This window comes from Poeciliopsis prolifica, unplaced genomic scaffold (genome assembly GCF_027474105.1).
Source record: "Poeciliopsis prolifica strain line A6 unplaced genomic scaffold, Auburn_PproV2 SCAFFOLD027, whole genome shotgun sequence".
Classification (NCBI taxonomy): Eukaryota; Metazoa; Chordata; class Actinopteri; order Cyprinodontiformes; family Poeciliidae; genus Poeciliopsis; species Poeciliopsis prolifica.
The window spans coordinates 4,639,507-4,657,054 of record NW_026562402.1 but is presented as its reverse complement, the minus strand read 5'-3'; the positions used below and the strand labels follow the sequence as shown (position 1 = coordinate 4,657,054).

The following is a 17,548-nucleotide window of genomic DNA, read 5'->3' as shown; positions in this document are numbered from 1 at the left end:
TTTCCTTTAACCAAAAATAGAACCCTAGAAAGGTTTGTTGAAAATTACAAATAGCCTGGAAATATAAAAGCTGCTTTAGTGGAAAAAAAAAAATAATTAAAATAAGGGAAAGCGTTTTTTTTTTCCTTCTCAAAATTCTGACCTGAAATGCTTCCTCTCCATTCTCCTTTGGTAAATTTAACTTCAATTTGATTTATAGAGGAATTATTTAAATGCTGTTCATGTTTCACTGCAACGTAAATGAGGAATAAGGAGAACAGGACAGTTTTTAAAAATTGTTTTACCTTTTGTGTCCTTTTAGCCAGTGATAGTTTTCAGTCACTGCTGATGTTCCATTTTGTATTCTGTTGCTAAATGTAGATGCAGAAACAAACTGCTTCAGGTTCAATAAACCATGCAGACGGTAAGTCAATACATCCACCTTTTCCATATTTTATCACATTACAACCGGAAACACATAAATCTGTTTCATTGGAACCGAATGTGGAAGAACAACACAGAGTGTTGTACAGCAAAATTACACATGATTCAAAACATTTTTTGCAAATAAAAAAGGTGAAAAGGGGGAAAAAATATTCATCCCCTAGAGACAAGAGTTTTAAGAATTTCATTTAAAGGGAAAGTATTGTGAAAAATCAACTGTTTTGAGCTCTACATTGTGCTGAAATGTTATTCCCTTATTAGTAACACACCTGGAGAAAAACTAGAGGAACTCGGAATAACTAGAAATAAACATAACTAGAAACACTAAGAAGAACTGAACTAAAGTAAAACAGAAACAGGACTGATGCAAATAAAAGAGGAATAAAGAAACAAACAAATGAACAAAACCCAAATAACCCCCCAGACCCAAACAAGGTCTTGATGTGACCCAAAAATGAAAGTGAGTGTGACACCCCTGTGCTAGAGAGTTGATCCTCTATTTCTTTCTGTATAAATTAGATTTGCAACCTACATAGATGAAATGACCTTGCATGCTTCATTATACTGTTTAGATACTTTACTTTCTTCTCTTGCTCAGCACACACATTCCTGCAACTTACCCACACACCTCTAAGTCCTTGGAGCCACACATAGATAAGAAGGGCGCACACGCTCACACACACGCAGACACAAAAGGAAACTCCTTAGAGGGAGCAGCTCAGGAAGAGATAAAAACCAGTCGCCCTTCTTCTCCTGTACTTGTCTCGGTCTCATCCTTCAGGAGAACTGAGCAGCAGCCTCTCGTTGCAGAGGTGAAGGTATTTAAATGCGCTAATCTGCCACAGCGGTGGTAGATTGCGGTAGTTAATCTACCTGGTAGCTAATCAACTACAGCAATGACTTATTAATAATCGCATAATTGCATTGGCAAATGAACTTTGAGCCTGAAAACCTAAAACTGTAGCGATCGAGCCCTGAACCTCTGAACCCCCTGCATTAAGTTGTGGACAGGGGTCTTTACTCTGATGTTATTTATTTATTTTGACCAATAAGGACAATAAACTGAACTCCATATCTGTCCTATCAAAAGAAGGTAAAAATATGAGGCATTGCAGATCTTCTAGATCAATCTCTATCTTTAATATTGACCACAAATTAATTGAATTGGTAACAAGATTAGAAGCTTTTCTTCCCAATCTGATAGATGAAAATCAGAGTTTTCAAACCCACATTATTAGTCAGCCGGTGGAAAAGGTTTTAATATCACTTGCAAGTAGCACCCCACCATCAAGTTTCGTGTAATTAGTGTTGATGGCAAGTCGTGTCATTTTAAGATCTAAAAATAAAAAGTAATTTTGAAAAAAGAGAAATATTCTTTATTGGGAAAAATTCATGAGTCTGAAAGAAAAATGGAAGCATGAAGATTTTCACAAAGGTAAAAACCAAGTATACAAAATCATAAACTGGACAAATTGTTTTTTTGCAGTTTTACATTTATTTTTTTCGCTTCAGAATTTTTTTTTTTCATTTCAAATAATAACAGATGGGGTATTTTTGAAAACTATGTAAATGCATTCATTCCACATAGATAATGTGATTGGAAGTGATTTTTTAAAACCAAATTTGACTCATCTTTGACCCAGTGTGCAGCTCTAAACCCGGACAAACTGATTCAAATAATTTAGTTTGGTCAGGAACAATCAGGTCTACAGCTTCTTTACTATTTCAGTCACAACCTCCTCTCATATTCTTCTGTCTGCTTCTCGATGGTCTTGTAAACACTGATCGATGTGCATCCATCAATCAATAAGCTATCAATAACAGTATCAATATTTGAGCTCCTACAGTTCAGCCTGTGAAAGTCAGTAATGAATCTTTAGATGGGACTTTTTAATTCCTGCCAGCGCCTCTCCATACTTGTGTAAGGCACAAAATACACATCATTTTATTCATCCTTTTTTTTTTCATCCTGTCACTGACTTGTTTTACACCGATGTTGACTGCTCTCCACATCATGTGTAACCCCTGACTCAGTAAGTATTTTAGAATAACTCAAAGGTTATAGACCAGGTGCAACCTGCTCACAACAGGAACTGCAGTGAGAGCAAAATGAATTAGCTGGAGGCAGGAAATGAGCAAACATAGTTCTTATTTTGTAGAAAATGATCAAATAAAATACAGTTTATATCTATTTGTACAAAACCAGTGTTATTTGTTTTTGTATCAAGCAAATATTAAATAAATAAGAAATTAATTTAAAGAGATTAATTTAGTATAAATTTAGGGATGGTTCCAGCTGAAGAAATAAAACTTTTGAATAATAATAATAATAAAAACTTTATCACGTAATGGGAATACTGGCACAGAATTTAAAATTTCTTCAGTTGCACACACATTTAGTATATACATATAAAGCAAATGAAAATTGATATTATTCATTTTGATGCTACTGAGTTTACGTAATGGTTAAGTTAAGTTGTACAACTTAAAAGAATGATGAATAAACACTGGAACAACCCGAGCTCACTGTCTCTTTCCTTCCTGCTGTTATTTCATATGAATGTTGGTCACTATGTGGCAAAAGAATAGCATGTTTTCAAAAACAACCACAGTTTGCAACATTTACATTCCCTAAAAGACCAAACAAGACAAACGTAGCTATTTAATACAAATGTAGAACTGCATCGGTGCCCCATGAACCACCACGGAAAGTCTAAACTCTCCACACCAAGTGCCAAACATTTAGTAAAAGGGATATTTCAAGAGGTGTTGTGGCTCTTCGTCTGCAGGAAAAACAACACTTCCATTGGCGGGGAACCTCTGTGTGAGTTTTGTGTTGCAGCAGGAGTTGTAGGGGCTGCTGGCAGCCAGGTTTGCTGCTGTTTGTTTAAAGTACTAGTAGGCCTGACCGGTACTGACATGCAGCATTCCCAGCACAGCCGAGTGATTGGTCAACTTCATCTTGTGCTGACTGAAGAGGCTAATGTTCTTTGCCAAGTAATCCACAGCAGCTGGGAACAGACAGGTGACAAAATAGAAAATTAAAAGACAAATTATTTTCACAGTGCAAACAGCCAGTGTACTTTGAAAAAAGAAAAAATAACAGGACAGTGGTGGAATGAGTTTAAGCTCCTGAATTCTGTTTAGTGTATTGCAGAATGTTGCGTGTTTATTTCTGGGTTTGTCAAGACCAAACTCCTGAACTAACCTTATGAAAAATAAATATATTAAATCTTCAAATACTTGAAGCCAGACTGATACCCAGTTTACTTCAAGTGTGTAAACAATTATTTGATTTAAAACATATTATTTTGAAACAACTGTATTTGTACTTAATATATTTTAGTTGTAATTACATTTTTGAAAATCACAGTTTGATGCGCATTAAGTGTATTATTGTGCATTAAACTGAAACAATTTCAAGTATTCTTTGTACACTTTAAGCATATGGCTGTTAATATTTTATTAAGATGCTTGATGAGTAAAAATTAAGTGTAAGGAAGTACACTTTTTAGCTACTGGTTCTTTTTTACTTTGTGCATTACATGCTTCACTACACACTACAGTACTGCAGTAAATATATTAAATACCATTACACTGAAGGTTGAAGGACCTACTCAACATATCCTCCAGGTGACAAAATGTACTTTTGAATTAAATATAGTCACATAGTCAAGAGTACATTGGCAATTTACCAACGCAGAGTTGTACTGTCAATATTAAAAGTTTACAGACAATATGCTGCAAAATGTAAAATTAGCATATTGTCTGTGCAGGTGCCTCTGAAGTGCACTTTAGAGGAAATACAAAAAATATTTCACCAAATACAATTTAAAAATATTGTTTTAATTCAATGTCACAGGATTTCAGTATAACTTCAGACAAACTGACATTTCTCCTTAAAGCAGTGAGCGTTAATGACAGAACATTCCCATTCACTGCACCACTGCACTTTACAGAAACCTACAAAGAAGAACAGTAATGCAATTAAAGAGAGAAAGCACTTATATTTTAAAAAGTACAGAAAAAATGTATAATTTACAATTTAAAGACGTTGGGGAATCGCTATGTATGTGGCATCAGAAGAACTGATGATGATTGGGACCGGATGCCTGGTAGAAGTAGAAAAAATAGCATTATAAAATCACTTAATGCATTAACATAAGTGTGGTTCCTCAGTTTGGAGACTTAAGGGGGACAAACTACCTTTAAAGCTTTCCATTCTTCCATTAGCCAACACACATGTCCTTGCAGGATGATAAGAAGGACTGCTGTCCATCTCCAGGAGTCAACAGGTGGGAGGCCGGGTTCACCCTGGACAGGTCACCAGACCACTGCAGGGTAAAAGCTGACAATAAATAAAATGTATGAAAGAGCAATGGCAGATTAAGAAGGGGAATAAATTATTTTCAAATCAAGAGGTCTGTTGAGCACTTAGTGTTGGAAACACACATTTTAAATGCAGCCGTACTGCTGAGCAGGTAACTGCTAAAGAAAACCGTCTTCCACCATGAAGACGATGTGGAGCTTCATCCTCAGAACTGGATGGTGGTCTGGTGGACCCAGAGCCTCTTCTGAGACAGGAAAGTCCCCTTTCATCTTCATTTGCTTAGACTGCAAAAATATGTTGAAGATAAAAACAATGATGAACGAGTCATAACAACAGCCTCACAATGTCAAAGTCTCTTTGGTATACTGAGCTTAATTAAATCCAGAGCAAGATTATGAAGAAAACTAAATTAAGTTGCAACAGCCTCCATGCAGTTGTAACATTAAATTGATTTTTATGATAATAATCATAATGGAAGCTCTAAAATACCTGAAACAAACTTAATACTGTTTCGATATATACTGCACTGTTTATAATTACAGATGACATTGAGGTTTATTTGAGAAATATTTATTTTAGATGTAAAAACTATGCAGAACTCTGTGGGCTGTTTGATTTTTATAAATTTAAATAAAATATTGCCATGGATGCCGCCATGTTCATTCCACTGTGATGGATTCTGGGTAAATGACGTATGTCATGTCCGATTATGCTCGCTTCATCCAGCCAAAACAGCAAAGAGTAAGTCTTTTCTATTTGAACCGGATCAAGTTGACATTGATGGCAGCGTAGAAAATCACAAGTGCTAATGAAGATGAGGAGGACCAAATGAAGGAAGAGGAAAGAGTTAATCGAAGAAGCTGGCGGTTGTGCTGCTGCCAACTTCAGCTTCATGAATGAAATAATGATTGACACGTACCTCTGATCGTACTGTGTGATCCGGTAAGTACTTCTGTGGCTCTGTGTCAGGTCCAGTCTTTAGTCCGGCAACACCTTTTTGGGTCTGGTCTGGTGTCAGTTCTGTAGTTTCACATTCAGTACCAGTGGCAGTGGCAATAGCATTGCTATGATTTAAGAGCTCCCACTTCTGCCTGTCTCTGATGTTTCTCCCAGTGTCTTTCACTCGGTAGCCAGTGGTGAGATTTGTGGATGCAAATTGTCAGCGCAACATTTGTTTTTAACTTGCAAGGGTAGCAACCATCACTCAAATCATCCTTCATTCATTTTGCTCGTAAAAATAACTCGAAGTCTTCTGGAGAGAAATGTTGAGAGCACAAATGTAGGTGTTTTGGAAGTTGTGTTTGACTCCTTCCCACTGCACTCTTCTTTTTGTTTTTTCATCTTAGAAACAATGCAGATTATATCTATTTTTTTTTATTACAGCCAACAGCAATACAGTATTGTATTGTCTAAATTTACACCAGTCAAATGCAACATGATAGAAAAACAACTCGGGAAGTTAATCTTCCTGTGTTTACTAAACTCTGCTGCTCCTGTTCCTTCCTTTGATCCAACTATGTCATCAAGCCAGCATGCATTGTGCAAGCAAAAATGTGGCAACCCCCATGGGTAAGAAATATAATGAAAGATGTAAAAAAAAAAAAGTTTACATAATTATGTGTTTTTATTTATCACAAACATCACAAATATAAGATGAAACTATTCAGCTCTAAAACTATAAAAGAAAACACTCAGGCAATCAAAATAGCAGCATTTTGTCGATAGAATAAACCATTTTGTATGCCAAAGGTAAATGTTGTCATATTTAGTTTGGTTAGAAAGGCTTATTGCAGTGGGAAAAATTACTTCTGATAGATGTTTTTATTATCACAGAGACCATATAAGGCCTTCCTGAGCTGAAAAGTTCAAAGTGACGAAAAAGAATGAATGCTATCTATTAAAATATTCTTTACAAGCAGATTGGATCAAATCAATACTTCGATATGATCTGCTGCATTTACTTAGGTAGAAACGTTTTAATCAACTTTGAATATTTCATTGAACATACTGTATACTGTTTCATAAGTAGGATCAATCGAAAAGTATGTATGATTGAATTGAAATTATTTTTTTAAGTGCCCTGAGATGACAATTGTTGTAAATTGTAAATTGCCACTATATATACATAATCTTATATATATATATATATATATATATATATATATATATATATATAAATGGCATATATATATATATATATATATATATATATATATATATATATATATATATCATGTTATAAACTGATTTTATGATCACACTTTGTGTGATCATAAAATCTTTAAGAAGTTAAAGCAAAATGTTAGTTAAATTCATTTTTGTATTATTTCTCTGTTATCTGAGATCTCTATTTCGAGTTTTCCAACAGTGAATTTGATAAACTGGTTTTGATCTCCATTCCAAGCTGGAATCTCTGCAGTCATTTTTAGCACTTTACTCTGACATGTGACCTTTGCTATACTGAAGTACAGTAGATGTCAGAGTCCACAGGAGTGAAATAACTGACATGGACATAAGTGTGCTTATGTGTAAACACATTATATCTCACAGGCAGGGAATATCTGTTTGCCTCCTCACAGAGGATTTAAGGCGTAAACCTGGCTGGCAGGAAAAACATTCTCTTAAAGGGTCCCTGTCACTAAGCCCTTCCACAAATCGCCTCCCCCCTTAGCACCCACCCCCACCTCCGTTGTCCCAATCCTTCTTCCCACACACACAAATATTGCCCCCCACCAGCTCTTTCGGTAAATGGCATCTTGGCAGATAGTCCTGCCCATGCATATATGTTATTTATTTTCAACTTCTTAGCAAAGGTGTGACAGTTTTCTTTCTGATCTGAAAGACGCTGCATGTCTCCTCCCAGACGCCCAAACATACACAGATCCTATAATATCACCACTGTCACTGGTTCTGTCTGAGAAGACATCACCAGATGAACCTGGGAGGAGCAACGTCAATAACAAAGTAAATATTTGCTGAGAATTAACACCAGCTATCAGAAAAAAAGAGCTTTCTGTGTGAGCTTCCTGCTTCCATCAAACATTCCTGTCTTGTTTCTGTACAGCTTAAAACAGTGTTACATTGTATATCATGCAAAAGTAGTGTGCTAATACAGTAATTGTTTTAGAGATACTTTATCTTTTCCAGAAATAATACTGGAAAAATTGTGGATTTCTCCACAAGCTGGGCCTTTTCCTGATCCAGAAGATTTCAAATCTTAGCATCATGTTTACAATGATATCAGAAAGACTCCCATTTTGTTTTCTTGTTGGTATCAAACCCAGTGTCATGTAAACACAGCAGCACTGTGAGAACAAAGTTCTTTGATTTCTCCTCTGCATTTAACACAAGTCAGCTTCTTCATCAGAAACCCCAGAGGACAAAAGTGGAAGCTCCAAAAATCACCTGGATCAATGACAGCCTGACAAACAGGTGCCTCCGCAAGGTCAGAATGAAAGGTCAAATATATAAACAGGTGGTCAGCAGCCCAGGTGCACCACAGGGCTCTGCACTCTTGCCATTCATTTTCACTGTAAAATTCAGATTTCCTGTTCAGTCCATAAACACGCTGAATAAACAGGCTGAATACAGAACTGAGACTGAGATAATGCTGCCATCAACTAATTTTACATGCTTGTTGTTTCTTGTTGTGTATTCTGCTCTGACTTCTCCGTTGTGGAGGATGGATACTTGGACTAAGCCCAGTTCTGGTTCTGTTGGACATTTCTTTGTGTTAAAAGTGAGGTTTTCCTCTCTATTGTCGCCACATGCGACTGCTGTAAAGTCAAAGACATAAGTGACATAAGAAAGCGATTGTTGCTATGTGTTTGTCGGGGAGGAGTGATGCTGCACGTCAAAAATTCAATACAATCCGTGTTGTTTCCTCACATAGGAACTTTTAAACCTGCTTTGAAGAATAATTTATGAAGTACTGTACCAAAGTTTTGATCACTAGGATCTATCGGAATGTATTTATTATTGAATTGAAAGGATTTTTTTTTCATCAAGTACCTAGAAATGACATTTATAAAGTGGAGTTATAGAAATAAACTGAATCAAATTGAATTCTCAAAAACGATTAATCTGTGAATAGTTCGAGCTCCATCACCTCCTCCCTGAGTTGCTATTGGACGGTTTTACCACTATCAATCAATCACTGATCAATGGGCTGATGGTAGAGGAGCAACATTTCAGGAAAACCGTTTTTCTGCCCCATCAGTTACCATGATAAATAGTCTGAGCATTCATGGCTGACTCAGTTGAGGTGAAGCAGCCGTAGAACAGCAGAGAGAAAGAAGAGGGATCTGAGCAGCGCATACACAAAGTGTTTGGCAGCAGCATATTTCAACAGATGACAGCAGGACCATAGAACGAGGCAGAGAACTCAAGTCTTTCTATAGATCATCATTGTCATATTCTACTGAATAGCAACAGCTTAAACAAACACATAAAAAATACCTTTAAAAAAATAAAATAAAAGTTGCATTCTGCAGCTTTAAAAGCTTTAACACATGTAATAAAACAACACTCACTCTGACCATACTGACTGTACTGGTAGCTGGCGGCTGTCACAACTGGGTCCATGCTGTAGCTGGTGGTGCCATATGTGGTTGGGGAGTAAGATTCGGATGAATGAAAGCTCTCCGCCAACTTAGCAGAGACCTCAGCTGACTGTTGACTGCCGTTGGCGGCCATTATGTTGGATAAAGCAGAGTCCAAAGACCTTGGGCGAGGTGACAGGGAGAAGTCATGGTGTGGCTTTGAGGAAATACGACATGAGTTACCCATGATGCTCATAACCTGCGAAAAGAAAGAAGAGGTGCTTAAAGATTGTCGTCAAACTTCTTATGTCAAGGTGTAGAAATTATCAAGCGTGTTATTACCAAACAATATTACCACTCACAGCAAAATACGCAAGGTAAGTGGTGCCTTGAGGTTTTTTTTTTTTTTTTTTTGGAATTGGTAAAAATGGGTGCTGGTATTATTAAAGCGCACCTCCTCTGTACTCTGGGGGCAGCAACATAGAGCCATGTCTATGAGTCATCAGATTGAGGCAATTCCCTGAATAAAATTTAGTTTCCTGTAAGTTGTTAAAAACATATGTACACATACTTAATCAGACCGAGCCAATCAGCAATGACCCGAAAGGCCTTACCTGTTGTGAAAGTCCACTGTTAACAGGATTGCTCTGAGCTGCAGAGCTCACAAAGGAATCAGAATAAGTGGGGAAGCCATTGCAGCTGGAGGAAAGAGCGTAGGAAGGACCGCTGTCCGCATTGGACAAACCGATTTGATGCACAGCGGGTGGTTGTGGACGATGAACTGTGTCATCATTTTCTGAAAATGATCATACAACAATGTGTATATAAGCAACAGAAGTTATTTGTAAGGAGAAAACATCTAAGTAGCTATTTCTCATTCTTAAATAAGGGAAGATTTTAGCGTTTTCTCTGACTTTCTACTTCCACACTGTTAATAAAGAAACACCAGATATATTGCTGGTTATCCTTTGAAAGAGTTACTCTTTAAATATGGAGTGAGAAGCTGGTAGCAGCGAGTTGTACTGTGCTTGGCTTATACTCCAAATCTAATACCTACTCTCTCCTGGACATGGCTACTGGCTCTCTGAGCTCTTAATTGCTCTCTTTCATCTTAAACACTTTAAAACTGAGAGTTTTTAGCTGTGTCCCTCTCCTAGAAGAAGGAACAGCAAAAGGAGCTGATCATACTTGCCAACTTTTCTGCTTTGGCTGGGAAACTACCATATTTTACACCTAAAAGGTCCTTTCATAAATCCTAAGGTGAACAGAAAAAAATAAAGAATATCACAGTGGAGAAAAGAACTAGTGATGACATTTGATGTGTGGATTACCATGGGACAGAGAGGAGTAGCCTGATTCTGGAAGCTGATATGTCGAAAATGTTGACACCCCTGTTGAAGAAAACCCATTGGGCAAGAGGTTGTTGAATGCCGCCAGTTGACTGACTCCTGCCTGCTTGCGCCACCTGGCTCTGCGATTGCTAAACCACACCTTTAAAAACAAGAACATTCAAAAGAATGAATGTGTGTTGATGATCTAGTGAACGATGCCTTGGGTTATGACTGTTCCAGTCCCACAGCAGCTTGAGTTTCCTCACTTAAGTTACTTTGCTATTATATTCCCTTGAAACGTACATGAAAGGCAGTTCATGCACACGTTTTACATTGGTGTGTTATATTACTTTTAATCTTAACACACACTACACTTTATTCATGTAACCACATGAAACAGACCAGACCATTGTTTTACTGTGTGTAAGATGGATTACTGATCAGAAATAGCATTTTTGCATCTTGTTTTTTGAACTTCTTATCTGCATTTCTTTCAGTTTATAACATGATTGTGTTTGAATTAATTATGTTCATGATTTAATGTTTTTACGCTGTTGTAATGTGATCTTGTTGTTAAGTTTTACATTTGAAAATGTAATTGTGTTTCTGATTTTGAGCTAATAAAAGCTGTCCTAAGTGATTTGCTAAAATGGCTCTTGAATGGAGCAGTGTTCTCATCCCGGCCCGATCTGAAGCCCTGGATGTGTCTGTGTGTCACCTGAACCCTGGCCTCAGTCAGCCTGGTCCGCTGGGCCAGCTCCTCTCTGGTATAAATGTCAGGATAGTGTGTTCTTTCAAAAGCCTTCTCTAACTCCTCAAGCTGCTCTGCTGTGAAGGTGGTCCGACTTCTGCGCTTCTTCCTTTTGAGAGGGAGATCCGGTTCCGATTCTACGTCTGACACGTCTTCCAACTGGCCTCCTGAAACCAGCAAAAACACAAAACACACTTTATGAATCCAGAGAAGATTTTGTCCAGAAAACATCCAAAGTTGTTTAAGTTAATATTATCTGTGTCAAGGATCTCTTTCTCACAGGACAGAGGAGATTGGTCAACATCCTGCAACATAAATGTGCCTAAATTAGATAAAATACGCTCATTTTTATTGATAGTTTAAAAAGCCTCACTTCTAAAAATACTCTACACTCTACTTACTTTTACTTGCATTTAAACTAATACTTATTTTATTAATTAACTTAAACCATCTCGTTGTTTCCAAACCAAATGCAACACTTCTGAAAAGTCGTCACCAAATGTTTTTTGGGATCTTTTGCTGTCACTGGTACATGAACCTGCGCGCTCCAAAAACTGGCAGCAGATTCTTTGTTGCTCGTATCTGAATAGAAGCAACAAAACTCAACAGTTTTCTCAATGCCCTGGTGTAGATATTTAAAGGAAGGAGATTACAAACGCTGACCAGCCGACACGTCTGGGGAGAGAAGCTTTTCTCTCCCCGTTTTGCTGTTGTCTAGTTGAATCATGTCAGGTTGCAGGAGTCTGCACACAGCCATTCACGCTTCTGTCTTGAAGGAACAATAGGGCCACTTCACAAACTGTCAGCCTTCTTTCATGAAGTGTGCAGCATGTACTGTTTCAGTAAACAATTCGGGGAGGCTCATCAGCTCTTTCAGTGCAGACACAAAAGAATGACCGGGTTCATTTTTTTTTCTTTCTTATCGCTTTTTTTCCCCCTTGCAGCAGCTGTTTGAGTGTTTTGCAGAACCAAATGTGAAAAAAAAAAAGATTTTCCAACATCAATCTTCACATGCTTGTTTTCTATACTTACCTGACATCAGATTGGTTGAAAACGCAGAGCAGTCTGCTTTCATCATCAATTTTGGTAATAAGCTCCACGATCATTTTATTGAGATACGTCATTATCATAAAGCAATCTGCCTTCCAAACATCATTTGATGGTTACCAGGAAGGACAGTGGTAAGCATGTAGACTGAAAATGCGCTGCGATGTGGTGGGGAGGGAGGCAGCAGAGTGGTACCGAGTCGTACCGCTGCAACCGATGGAGAAATTCAATTGCCTGATAACCAGACTATTCTAGCAAAATAATGCAGAACTAAAAGAATTCACCAAAAATGTCAAAATCTGTAGAAAAACAGAAAGATAAAATCCTGACTAACCTGAATATTTAGGCAGTTTATCAGAAAAAAAAGAAGAAAAAAAGTCGACTTGAGAGTCAGTGTCGCTTAAGATGAATTATTTTTTTTCCACACAGTTTTTATAAAATCCATAAGAAATATTCATTTTAAGTCAATCATGCTGAAGCTGAATTTATAAAATACAAAAGGTGGTGTATTTATTTATGTGACTTGGTTCTATTTTTCTTCAGAATCAAAATAGGAATATTCAATAGATATGCCCTGTTTCAACTCAATTCATCCATAAAACCATTGTTGAACAGGCTGTGCAATTATGTATGTGATTTTTTTTTTGGATTGTTTGTTTTGCTTTGGCCAGCAGCAAAAATGTCACTTGCAAAAAAAGAGGTAAGAGGTAGAAACACTTTGGACAGAGCAACACAAGGACAAAGGACAAAGCAACAATAAACACTCATGCACACACACACACACACACACACACACACACACACACACACACACACACACACACACACACACACACACACACACACACACACACACACACACACACACACACATACAAACCTAAGAGCAATTTTGAACAACTAATTAACCTTATGTAGTCATGTTTTTTAACAACCCAGGCACGGACAGAGAGAACATATAAATTCCATGCAGAAATACTCAAGGCCAAGATTTGATCTCGGGGCCTTCTGGGTGAACTGCAGCCCTGTGTCGCTTCTGTTGCAGCTTTAATCACTTTATGAATTTTCTTAAAATGTGCATGTAAAATCAAGAGGAATTTAAACGAGTTCTAAAATAATTTTGACTTCATTCGCCTGTTTTGTGTCAGACATTGTCTGGATTCTGGCTCACATGTGTTGATGTCAGGGGGGGAAAGCACTGAATGCATGAGACAGTAAAACAGATCAAATTATTAGTGCTGAAAAAAAAATCCCTCAGTGATTTATTACCACCACTTTTTTAGTATTCGTTAAAACGAGGATTTTTGGTGCAAGCCAGGGGGGCAGGAAGTGGAAATTAATCCCATTTTAATAAACTGATACACAGCCCCAGACCAACGCTGGGATGATTGTGTTATCACCCTCCAAACATTTGGGCCCTTATTTCAACCTGCTCAAATATGAAGATGGTGTGGAGTAAAGTGTGTGCCTGGGGAAAATTACTTTTGATAGCTACAACTTGCCGCTGAATGTGGATGCTTGTTCCTGTGCCCTATGTGCCATTTGTTTGAAATACCACTGTGCACAAAGCGTGTGTTGTCACTCATGTAGGCAAAGAATACTCTAACTGCAACTCAACTCACAATTTCCGTCTTTATGAATTATGTCCCAAAATATTTATCAACATCAAAGAATTTCTAGAGGTTCGGCTCCAACATGTTACCAAGGAATTTAAGGTAAATAAATTTTTTTGTATTCTCAGTGTAATCACATATGAACACACACAGACATATATATATATATATATATATATATATATATATATATATATATATATATATATATATATATATATATATATATATATATATATATATATATATACTTTTTTTTTATGTACATGGGTTGTGCCTAATAAAACTCAAAACACATTTTTGAGAGTTTTTCCTCAAACTGCATAAAACATTAATTGATATGAATTCAATTAATTCATTAAAAGGATTCAGGGAAGTTCATCTCCAGTCATTTGGATCTCTTTTGTTTCCTCTCTTTGTTATTTTTGATGTCAAAGTGATGCCATCTTTAAAACTCATTCACACCTTGTATGTAGCATATCTTATTTCTGTGCTTAAAAAGAAATATTTGACACAGCCAGAAGGCAGGCTATCAACAATTTCCCCAGAAACATGGTATCAGATTTACACATTAAAACCTGAATTCAAAACATGCCGCGCACTCGAGACGGATGACAGTGGAAAGAAAGAAAGGGCTCAATTTAATCTGCTTTAAGGCCTTTGAACGTGGAACATGTTCACAGGAATGAGAGAGTGAGAGCTGAAAGGGGATAAATGTATTGGAGCTGTTCCACCTTTTCCTGTACAATCGCCTATTCATCACACTCTAGTTTCATTACCAGCTGTAATAGGCTCAGTCATCAAATTATTAAAACTTAAGACCTGGATGACAGGAAGACAGGGAGCAAACAGGAGAATGTTCTCCCGTGTGTGCAAAGGAGGAGGCAGGCTTTAAAGTAATGGGGAATATTTTTCACTTAATAAGAGGAGAGTGTGTTTTAATATCAATCTATTAGCATTTTTAATTTAATGCATTGTAAGCCGATCATTCCAACTGCAGGTCTATAGGTTTGGCCATCAGGTCCTTCCATTTATTATTATTATTATTATTATTATTATTATTATTATTATTATTATTATTATTATTATTATTATTATTATTATTATGTCTCAGACATTAGGAAAACCTCCTGCTCTGCTCCTAACAGGCCGCCGCGGCCCCCCGCGGTGTGTCAGTGATCTAACTCCGTCTGACTGCAGCCAGCAGTCCCCCGTCTGCTTTGCAGAACGTTCAACCATCACCGGGGACCCGGATCCACTTCAGCGATCCCACCGCATAAATAATTGAGCGCCTGCTGGGAAAACGCGAAACCCCAGAGCGACAAAATAAAAAAAATAAAAAATAAACCCCACAAGAGCCCAATTTGTCGAGAGTTTATCACTTCAGGACGGATCAGCAGGCGGTCTGCAGGCGGTCGCTCGTACCTTTGCCACCCAGAATGCCGTCTATGCTGTGTTTGTTTCTTTTTTCTGCGTCTCCGTCCTTTTTGTCACACTCGTCCTCGTCCTTCCTCCCGAATCGGTTTCGCAGCACGCGGCTGATCGAACTCACTGTAATTGGTCCAGGAGTAAATGATCGATAACAACAACAACAACAACAATAATAATAATAATAATAATAATAATAATAATAATAATAATAATAATAATGACCTGAAGGGACTGTGCCTCTGTCACACACTCCGTCTCTCAGCAGCTTGTCTCGTATTTCCCAGCTGAACATCCCGGGGTTTTCCTGCTTGTACTCCTCGATCCGCGTCTCCACGTCCGACGTCGATAACTGCTGCAGGACCTCGCGCACATTGAGCCACACACTCATGCGTGTTGTTCACAAACATCCGCGCGCTCACGCACGCGCACACATTTTTGTCGAGTTGCCTCACCCTGGACTTGCTGCCGCCGATGGCTCCTGGTCGGATTGAGCCCGTCTCCTGAAACCGGCAGAGAATCTTGGAGACGCAGCCGTGAGAGACGCGCAGCTGCCGGGAGATGACGCAGGGCCGGACCCCCTGGTGGGCCAGCTCCACTATCTTGTGCCGGATGTGGTTCGGCAGAGGCCGGCCGTTAATGAAGACACCTCCCAGCTGGTTGACCCGGCCCTGACCGAGAGCAGTGGACACTGCTGGGACACAAGAAGGTTTGTTGGTTTGTTGTTGTTTTTTAAAATAATATGTCAATTATGCTACTGAGTTATAACTGTGTAGATCTGTTTTTTCTTTTCTTTAATGGTTATTGAATTAAAAGATGCAGAATATTTCTTCTCGTCTTCATTGGGCCACTCATTTGATAAAAGTGGCCACTGAATAATCATCTATCATAAATAGTTAGGAAAATAAACAAACAAACAAACAACCTCCCCCCAACCCTCCTCAGAATTGGACCCTCGAAATAAATTATCATGGAATAAATAAATTTTTACGATCACGAAAACTTAATAATAATAATAATAATAATAATAATAATAATAATAATAATAATAATAATAATAATAATAATAATAAAATTAAGGTATTATTATTATTATTATTATTATTATTATTATTATTATTATTATTATTATTATTATTATTATTATCAAACCGACTCAGTCTGAGCAGGCGGTGTTTTAAATAGTCCAAGTATATTACACTTGATTTTAGTTTATTTTGTTTCATCTCATTTTATTTTGTTTCATTTCACTGATTTATTAATAAATAAAGCAGCTGATCTCCAGCCTGCCTCTCTGGGCCCTGCAGCCTGCAGTGAAGCTCACCTTCCAGCGGGAGTCCAGCGCGCTGGTGGTTCTGTCTGGGTGCCGGGCGCATCATCTGCGGGACCAGTCCTGGTAACGAAGACATTTCATGCGAAACAAGAATGGACTTGACAAGAAAAAGGGTCGGGGAGAGGAGGAGTGTGGAGGGGGAGGGAGGCAGGGCGATGCAATTAATCCAAGAGCAGAGGCGTGTCAAGTTCGAGTCTTGGTGTAAAACGGGATAAAAAAAAAATACTGACACGATCCAATCTGTTGATTAGGAGATGAAAACAGAAGAGCGTGAAATCCTCCTCAGCACAGAGGGAAGCGCTGCATTTAGAGCACAAAGTCCGTCCTTATCGTGCAGAACTGAGTAAACCCCGAGACCTGCAGGCAGGACCGAGATCCTTCTCATCACATGGGTCAGACGGGCACAGGTCGAAAGTCCCGGAAGGTTCTCGGGGTTTTCTCTCATCACTCCGGTGGATCTTCCAACAGGTTTCATACGGCCGAACGTAAACGAGTTTCTGCAGCCAATAGGAAGACAGGAACCCCGCGGAGCCAAAGACACGCACACACACACACACACACACACACACACACACACACACACACACACACACACACACACACACACACACACACACACACGCAAAACAAATGTAGTGTAAATAAACAAGTGTAAAAGAAGATTTGTTATTGAATAATTGCACATTCGCATTTGTGTCAGCAGTTCCTCAAATGTCCACATTTCAAACCGAACAAGTATAATTACAAATGG

The 17,548-nt window shown here is 38.1% G+C and overlaps 1 protein-coding gene across 9 annotated transcripts; it reads right to left on the bottom strand.

The window, feature by feature from the left end:
* Nucleotides 1-1,845: 1,845 nt before the first annotated feature.
* LOC129371754 (paired box protein Pax-7-like) lies at nt 1,846-17,254 on the bottom strand. Of its 9 annotated transcripts, none has more exons than XR_008607195.1 (12): nt 16,789-17,254; nt 15,920-16,158; nt 15,690-15,828; nt 15,462-15,587; nt 11,344-11,543; nt 10,626-10,785; nt 9,909-10,090; nt 9,286-9,553; nt 4,876-5,037; nt 4,630-4,757; nt 4,466-4,535; nt 3,328-3,434 (listed from the first exon to the last, which is right to left on the bottom strand). XR_008607195.1 is itself a non-coding variant. In XM_055048532.1 (9 exons), the coding sequence occupies exons 1-9, from the start codon at nt 16,871-16,873 to the stop codon at nt 3,319-3,321; spliced, it is 1,515 nt and encodes a 504-aa protein (XP_054904507.1). In that variant the 5' UTR covers nt 16,874-17,254; the 3' UTR covers nt 1,846-3,318. The 9 variants fall into 9 exon arrangements, 6 of the variants coding, with proteins under 6 accessions (XP_054904507.1, XP_054904508.1, XP_054904510.1 ...); XR_008607196.1 differs by having other exon boundaries at nt 3,331-4,386; nt 4,630-4,771; XR_008607194.1 differs by having other exon boundaries at nt 3,331-4,386.
* Between the last annotated feature and the right edge of the window lie 294 nt (nt 17,255-17,548).

Coding starts and splice junctions, on each gene's coding strand:
- LOC129371754 (XM_055048532.1), bottom strand. CDS start 16,873: ATGTCTTCGTTACCAGGACTGGTCCCGCAGATGATGCGCCCGGCACCC. Junction 10,091..10,625: donor CTACTCCTCTCTGTCCCATG/GTAATCCACACA, acceptor GATCATTTTCAG/AAAATGATGACACAGTTCAT. Junction 3,435..9,285: donor GTACAGTCAGTATGGTCAGA/GTGAGTGTTGTT, acceptor GTCTGTTCCCAG/CTGCTGTGGATTACTTGGCA.